Source organism: Microtus ochrogaster, linkage group LG9 (assembly GCF_000317375.1).
Source record: "Microtus ochrogaster isolate Prairie Vole_2 linkage group LG9, MicOch1.0, whole genome shotgun sequence".
Taxonomy (NCBI): domain Eukaryota; kingdom Metazoa; phylum Chordata; class Mammalia; order Rodentia; family Cricetidae; genus Microtus; species Microtus ochrogaster.
This window is the reverse complement of record NC_022034.1, coordinates 35,719,080-35,727,824: the sequence shown is the minus strand read 5'-3', so window position 1 is coordinate 35,727,824 and position 8,745 is coordinate 35,719,080. Positions and strand designations below refer to the sequence as shown.

The 8,745-nt window shown below is 35.4% G+C and overlaps 1 protein-coding gene across 3 annotated transcripts in view; it reads right to left on the bottom strand.

Annotated features, from left to right (window-relative positions):
* Nucleotides 1–608: 608 nt before the first annotated feature.
* The window catches only part of Clvs2 (clavesin 2), an 88,816-nt gene continuing 80,679 nt past the window's right edge, over nucleotides 609–8,745 (bottom strand). For 2 of the 3 annotated variants that reach the window (XM_026787389.1, XM_026787390.1), the window contains exon 6: nucleotides 4,867–5,220. In XM_026787389.1, the coding sequence (XP_026643190.1) occupies nucleotides 5,133–5,220 (88 nt within the window). In that variant the 3' untranslated portion in view covers nucleotides 4,867–5,132. Of the gene's footprint in view, nucleotides 5,221–8,745 lie in introns of all 3 variants that reach the window. The other variant, XM_005363644.3, reaches the window with a different exon arrangement.

Below are 8,745 nucleotides of genomic sequence, written 5' to 3'. Positions count from 1 at the left end.
GTTGTTGCTGTCAGCAAATGATAATGATGCAAATGTATTGCTCTAGTTGGAGGGATGGAAGAGTACATAACTTAAGATTGTGGCTATGCATTATCTTAGGTTGGACAAGTTGATTCCATGGGAAATCCGAGACAAGTCAGGTTGATTGTTACATTGTTCTCTTAAAAGAAAATGACACAAGCAGGCTGAGCACACAGTAGGCGAGCAGTCTTAAATCTTCAGTAACGTCAGGTATATGATAAACTTTGTGAAGTCTGGCAAGAATTCCTGTCTCTTAGAATGTATGAGATATGTTTTATCATAATGCTTTGCCAGAAAGAACTCTCTCAAGAGATCAAATAGTAAATAATGTGTAGTGCAACACAAACAATGTATAATAGCAACAGTTATTACATCTAAGTCAATAATACAGTGTTTGGTACTTTTGAAACACTTGGATAATTTTGTCTTAGATATGAGTGGAACTTTGGAGACAAAACGTATATTTTGAGCTTTATTTATTTTTAGTTTTTAAAATTTATTTTGTTTATTATAAAAATTGCAACTAAAAACATCATGCAATGACACAAAAATGTAAAACAAAATTAGATCAGAAATAAGACAAAGGCTTGAACCTGTGATATGCAAATCATTTATGTATAGATCATTGGGACTTTTCAAAATAGGTTGGGACTTGTCCATGCTACACATGTTAAAATTTCATTATGTCTTCTGTAGGTCCAATATATTCACAAAAAAATAATGTTTACATAATCAGAAATTCTGATAACAGAAAGGGCGGAAATATTTGCATGGTGATCTGAAACTATGTCAAACCCTGACAAACACCAACACTGTCAACACTTCCCACCTCTTGCCGTAAAGTGCAGTTATCATGGCCACAACTATTTGGTTTCTAAATGATCTTCATTTTTACAATAACGTTGTACTCCTCTAAACAAAAAAGGTCCAATTTGAGCATTTCACCACAAAAAAACACAGTTTTATGATTTTCCTACAGTTTTGGTGGATTTATTTCCATATTTCTCAAATAACAAGCTTCAGAGCATTATGTGTGGCACTAACTAACCTCTAGTTTTTTTATAAGCTAAAATCTTGAATTATGAAAGCTCTTCTTCAGACTTCAAAGGCAGTGAGTTAATAATTTCATATTTCAGACCTGTTTGTATTTCTGTTTTCCCAATCTAAAGTGCTAAGCAGTGATCAACCATTACAGTAGTCTAGAGGACGCTCATTTTTTCTCAATTGAAAACAAGAAAAGTCCACTTTTCCCCGATATGTGCCTCTTTCAGTGGCAGCTTCAAATGCTAGACAGTAACCAATCACTATAGTAACATACAGAAAGCTATTTTCTCAATTAAAAACAAGAAAACATGTGTACCCAGTGGCAGCCTCAAAGGTTTGATGAGCACACAGCTATTTCTGCCTATCTGTGCACACAGCAGGTCTAACCTGGAATATCTGCCTGTGGCCTACTGATGTCACCTAAAAGCTGAAATACCACATGCTGGGACTTGGGTCACTTTACTGTGTATGTTGAGAATCTTTCTGGAATGCCATCATGGCTCAGGGTAACATTTTAAGGAATCATTAATAAATATGCAGTGAATGACAGAAGCAAAGGAATAATATGAACTAACCCAACCAGGCAGTTTTAACAAAGCATCAGAAGTATTAAGTCTCTCATCAGATTTCCTTAATAAAATGTCCTTAAAGGATCAACCACAGGTCTGGCTATAAACTTGAATTTCTGTGTAGAAATAGAAACAGCCTGCCATGTCTGTAAAGGTTTCCTTCTAACGTGAGGCCTAAAATGATTCTCCTTTTCATAGTACTATACAGTCCATTCTGTTCCCTTAAGAATGCTGCAGAAACCTTAAATGCTTGGTTTAACTATGTGACCTGTAGACATATACTAAAGAGGACATCTTACATGTTTTTCTTTCTTAGGGATATGGAAATTTTAATAGTGTAAATAAGCATTTTCTATGAAATGGCTTATGGAATGCTCCTGCCTACACAAATGCAAACTATTGCCGAAATTATATCATGCATGCCCATGTCAACACCTTGCTTGAAAAACTCTACTTAATGCCTTTATCCTGTTTTAACATAGTACTCTATGTTAAATCGCATTTGGAATGAAGTTACTACATTGATCTTGCACAACAAATACTGTATGAACATTGTTAAGCAACACCCTTAGATATTCGTCTTCAAAAATATCTACATGTTACCCTTATGATACTGAAGAATATGTTGGTTTTGTTAGAAGAGTGTGCAAATAAACTAAGTTGTTACCGATGTTTTGTTCTACTTTTAAAGAGGCACTTCTTCATATTCTTTAGAGTACATGTTGTCATATTATCTTATATAGTAGCCAACAAACTATGTTGCTGAGAACATGAGAAGAAGAGTTCTTTATTTTTAAACCAGTTTCGGAAGCAGTCAATCTTGAAACAACTGAAAGAAAGAAAATATTTGACAGACACAGTGAAAAAAATATTAAAAAATGGAAAGTTGACATAGAGCTCAAAGGTAGAGCACCTGCCTGCATGCTCAGGTCTGGGTTCCATGCCCAGCACCATTTTTAAAAAAGCAGTGAACTATTCCAAATTGATGTGGTATCTCGTAAAAGTTCATAAATGTCAAGGTAATGAGACCATTTAAATGGCAGAATATACGACTCAAAGGAAAGAGGAGCAGCCATTAGAACCATCTAGTGTGAAAGAACACTGGCATGCTTATATACTAGATAATGTACCATAAACACTGCTACATGATGTGAAACATTACAATAGGGAAAAGTTACCTAAATCGTGCTTTAGCTGATGCTGAGGGGAAAATTTATGAATTTGAATAAATATCCCTTGACTAAGCAGCTTCAAAACCATTGCTAGAAAATCAAAAGACATCATTGTTTTAATTTGTTCATTCATTTTTTTAAAATATTGCACACCATCTAGCCAACTTTCAGTTGCTCATTTAAAGAGGAGCAGACGCTTGGCAATGCCAATGAGAGTTTTCCAAATATGGATTGGGAGAGAGTGTGGATGATCCTAGTTATTTTTATGTGACAGTAACTTTACAGTTGGAGAAGGATGCTGGCCATGCTGGATGACATCTGAAGCTGGTAGAACTCTGAAAACTGTCAACAAACAGTGAGTGTCAAGAGAATGATATTGACAGTCTATGCATACATTCTTCTTCTTTTATTTCAATGACTTCTGCCTGATGCGTGTTTATAACACGAGAAAAGTCCAGGATTATAGAATATATGTCAGGTAGACAAGGAAAAACACACATCAATTATTGGTGCATCGTTATTACCTAGTAGAATTTCCCTGACATTTAATTCCCATTTCATTTCAGTCTCGGCTACAAGGATAGACAGAATACCCAGATTGCCACTATTATTTTAAATTCAACTGAAGGTTGCCATTCTTAAAATATCTTTAAAGTGTATTTCAAAAACTCATAATCTTTACAATTTTATAATCATTAGACAACCCATGTTGCTTCAGACTGGTGTGTTGATTCAACTTTGAGATTTTGAGCAGCATGATTTTAACTGGATTTTTGAAATGTTGGCATATGTGTGTATCAAGGCTCTTATATGACTTTATTTGTACCAGTTTCCAAAAGTTCTTGAACATAATTTTTTTTAAAATAAAAATGGTGAATTCTCAATCTCAAAATTCACCATGCCAGGAAAGTGATAACAATCTTGCCTTTTTACACAGGAATTTGAAATTTAAATTAAGATGTTTAACATAGGCTATAATTATATAATTTATGAAATAAAATTTTAAATCATACACAAATTTGAGTCTAGACTTAAACTGCTGTATACTGTCTTAGATGCCCTCCAATACTCTCAAAGTATCTGTCAAATATCATGTACGTTTAATCTTTTCTCAAAAAAAAATGGGAGCATAAAAGAACATGCTAACTTAATTTTTTTAAAACAATAAACCTCTTTTGCTTTTTATTGCCTACTATCTATCCTATATGGAGATTCATTGTGTCTTTAAAGGGGCAAAACACACTCATTAAGGTGCCACATAGTCCAGATTTTGTTTTCTGACATATGAAATCCTTTGAATAGGTATCCTGAGGTCTGTCTCATATTTTCCTTTTTCTTTACTTCACTGAAAGTCATTTTCCATGATATCTCAATGCCTATCATATCAAGAATTTATTGAAACTCAGTGAAAATATATGTTATGTGAATATTGATATTTTTAACAAGTACACAATGATTTGAAATTAGGCCCCTATTTGTAAGGGATAAACTTTATGTTCAACGCTGAATGTTGAAATTATTCAGGAACCAGTTCATCTTTTCCTAGTCAAATTTTGGATGAAAATATTCTAAAGTACACCAGACAAGGATTACAATGGGACTCTTAAGTAAAGAGGACATTGTGAAAGCAACAGTTTAGACAAATATCCATTCTCTATCAGAATGCTGTGTCTTGAGTGGGGAAAAGCTTTTTCCTACAAGACTCTGTGAATCAAACAACAGAGAAACATCTAGGTTTTTCATTCACCAGCTCCTCATCCACTACTTCAGAATGCAGTCAGGGATGGTCGTATAATACTTCCTCTGAAAAGAAAACCACTAAACAAGAAAACATTAATCATAACAATTTCCTGGAATAATTGTTTGCTGTGCCCAAAGTATGTTTAAATATTGACAGTGTTTCAGAGAAAGACGATGAAACAATTCACTATGATAGCAGAAATATGGCTTCATAGGAAACAGGGATACATTTAATTAAATTTCATAGTGTATGTGTCTTTATGCTTCTTTTTATAGTCCATTTCACTGGCTCAAACTTGTGAGTCAATCTTTCTCAAATTACTTTACTACCAAAATTTACAAACTTGATGTGACGACTATATTGTATTTACAAAGAACTTGGCACTTACAGAATAAATTATTGACTTTTTAAAATCTAGCCCGGGGCACCCATGGTTTAGGCAAATGTGGAAGCCAAATGCCTTATGCATTATGCTACATTAACATGAATAAGGTTTTCCAGCAGAAAGATGCCACAGTGCTGTCCCTGTTGGTTGAAAGCCAATACCTCCCATTTCTAATCCGTGGCGTAGAAGTGGAGCAGTTCTTAGTCCAGAGAAAGTAAAGGCTGCCTGTTTTCTTCTTCGTTTTTATCCATGCGCTTCAGGGCTGTGGGATCCACCACCGATTGCGATCTAGAAAGAATGAAGCCAGGGGCAAGGAGTTAGCTCCCGGAATTAACCGCATGGCACCAGCTTTCCCCCACTGCTTCTCCAGGACCAGGAAGTCTCATCAAGGGATTTATGAACTGTGGATACCACACATTTAGAGTATGGCATCAGAGTGAGCAAACGATTCCCTCTGGCTTCCTGGGTTGTGAGCAGCAAGAGGTTCTGAGCAGAAAATAATAGGAGTAATGTTGTCCTGACAGCTGAGCAAGCGTATTCTCTCTACTACACTGAAATTTTCTAATACTTTCTAATAAAAAATTTCCTACTAGAAAAAAAAAATAGATAGGTGCTTTTGATGATGATTTCAACATCAGCATGAGGCTGAATTCCTGCCTTAAAATAACCCATAAAACAAATCCAAAATAACTGTAACTCATTTCTTTATCATAATCATCTCTCATTTTCAATTATTACATCACCACCCAAACAAAAAAATCAGAATGTGAATGTAATTATGTTAAGTTTCCCACTAGAAAAATCCAAATAAAATAAAACATATATTTGAACACTTCAAAAAACATTTAAAGATGTTTAATATAAAGATGCTTATTTGGGCAGGAAGATTCTATAAATAAGAAAGTACACAATTTCAAAACCCCCCATATATAAATTCCTTTGATAGCAAGGTGGAATTCTATACCCATTCATCATTAGGAAACTGCATGAGAATGAGAAGAAGAAAGAACAATGACACATGCTAATATTGTGGCAGGAAGATGCCCTTTCAATGGCTATGGCATTAAGAAGGAGCTGCCCTTTTAGAGCCCTCGCTGGTAATGGATTCTTCCACACTGATGCACTCCAACCAATTGCCTTTCGCTGTAGCAATGTGCCTCTTAGCAGACTTCATTAACTCCCGAAAAGGAAGACTCTCAGCTAAATTACAATTGCACATGCTAATAAAAAGAGTGCAATGGAACTAATTATGTTTTCAAGAAGCACAAGATTCACCAACCAATGCTCCATTTATTTAAATAAACAATCCTGTTTCAGAAAAGAAAATGAAGTTTTTTTTTTTCAAGTAGGGAGATGGTCCATTTCTTAGATAAATTTTCTTTTCTCTAAATATTAAATAGACACCAGATTTTGCAAAACAGACTGATTGTACTTCTCTGTGTTTCTCTGTGTGTTTTCATGAGAAAGGGACAATGAACAAAGAGGAGAACCAGAGGAAAAGAAGTCAGAGAGAAAAGGGAAGAGGCAGAGTAGAGGATCACAGGGTTAGATGCATAGTAAGACTTTGCTATCTCAATTTCTACAGAAATAATGATATTAAGCCTTCAAAGTGAAAAGCAACAAGAAATATAGAAAATTATTTAGGAAAATACAAAATATCATCAGTTTGTATTTACTATTCAGACTCTGAACTGTCTTAATCATCTCCAATAGGTGAAATCCAAAGCTATGTTTACCATAATATTCTGTTAAAACACACTCCCAGATATACACATACATTATTATCAGTTTAAATGGAATCTGACATTTTATTAATATAAAATATATTGTCTGAATTGAAATTAAATTGCTACTTTACTTTCTTGGGCATTACAGTTTTCAGAACTGTTGGTGGGTAAATGTTGGCCCCATTTGCACAGGAATTTCACAAGGGAAAAAAAAACTACACTCAAAAAGATAATGTTATCTTTGACACTTAGCTTCCCAGTTGTACTACTATTTAGTCTGGGGTTTATTCTTACTCTCTTCTGTGAGGGAGAGGGTGAAATTCTCTCTATGAGAGAACTGTGTACAATCACAATTCTTCCGAAGAATTTTATTCCAGCAATGATGTAGGAAACTGTCTACCATTAACTTGCTGTGTATAGCTAGATGTTTTATTTCAGAAAAAAAAAAAATAGGGTCTGGGGAAGTGACACTGTTTGTAAAACACTTGTCATACAGATATGAGGACCAGAGTTCGGATCCTCAGCACCCAAGGACAAGCTGAAAATTTGCCAGTATCTCTCACTCCAACTGGGGATTCAGAGATAAGAGGATTATTGAAACTCAATGGCCAGCCAGGGTAGTAAAATTGGTGATCTCCATAGCCAATGAAAGACCATGTTTCAAACACTAAGGTAAGAGCTGTCAAGAAAGACACCTGACATTGACCTCTGGTCTCCATACTTATGTATATTTACCCACATACACCTACACAAGTACCCATACACACACACACATTACAAACACAAGCATATGCAACACAAAAACAAAGTTAAATTTGACAATATTTATGTATGCAGCAATTATGCAGCTATAACGGGATGCAATAAAATCTTTTAGACCTAGACTTCAGAAACAAGTATTTCAATTGCAGTTGCTTATATAGCTAATTTGCTTACCTTTTAACCACAGGAAGGCTATTAAAAGGCCTAAGATTATATTCTTTTATATGTAAAACTGGGGGAGAACCTCTTCTTTACATTAACATAATGAAGATAAAATATAATAATGCACACCTAAACCTCACACATGTGACAAACAGAAAGGGCTAAGGAAGTAGCTCACTGAATATGATTATTTGTTCACTGAAATTAGAATTGGAATTCACTCTCCTTGTCTCTTACTCTCCTTATCAATAAGATCAGACAAGTACTATCTTGTCAGTTAATGGCAAGAAAAATATGAATTTCTGCAAGTCAGTAGAATACAGATTGACACATAGTAGGAAGTGTTCATACCTTTCAGCAAAATGATTATCTGCAGCAAAACAGCTGTTCAGGTCATATGAATTCACAGTGGTGGTGGCTGCATGCACAAAACCTAGATAACAATAGGCCAGGCAAAGTCTCTGCATGATGAGCTGTAGGAGTTGGGATTGGGGCAACTCATGAAGTTCCAACACTCACTGAGATACTATTGACAATTGATGACTTATAGAGGAGGGAGAGTCCATTTTCTTTGTAATATCTGCTGCGGGTGCTCCTTCTGCTCCTTTAGCCAATAGCCTTTAAGATACCAGCCCACTTGGGCGTGATCTCTTTTGCTTTAAAAAGCAGTGGTAGCCGTGCACTCCCTCTCTTGCTTCAGACTCTGCTACCACCTACTAGACTACTTTCCTGATTCCTCAGAGGGCTGTTGTCTAGGATGGTGATTTGTAAGTTTTTCCTTTAAATAAATAACCCTTTTATTAATCATAATTCCAAATTGGTGTGGGATTGTTTTGTGACTTATGCCTTCAAATATCATCCCTGAGAGATTACTTATGTTTCGACAAAACTGTAGTATTAGTCTTGCTGCATGTTCTCAGGTACTAGCCTAGGGCCTAGAGGTGTAAGATACAAAACATTCCCAGCACTGAAGACAGGCATGATCTAGTGAAATTTGCATCTTTTCAGCTGATCATGTTCTTCTCTTCCCAACAAATTTACACAGCAAGAAAACCCCAATAGGATTGCAAAACCTTCAAATGCTATAAGCACACACTAACAAACAAGAACCTTTAAAGTTCTGATCCTGGAAACAACCTAGATGCCCTTCAATGGAAGAATG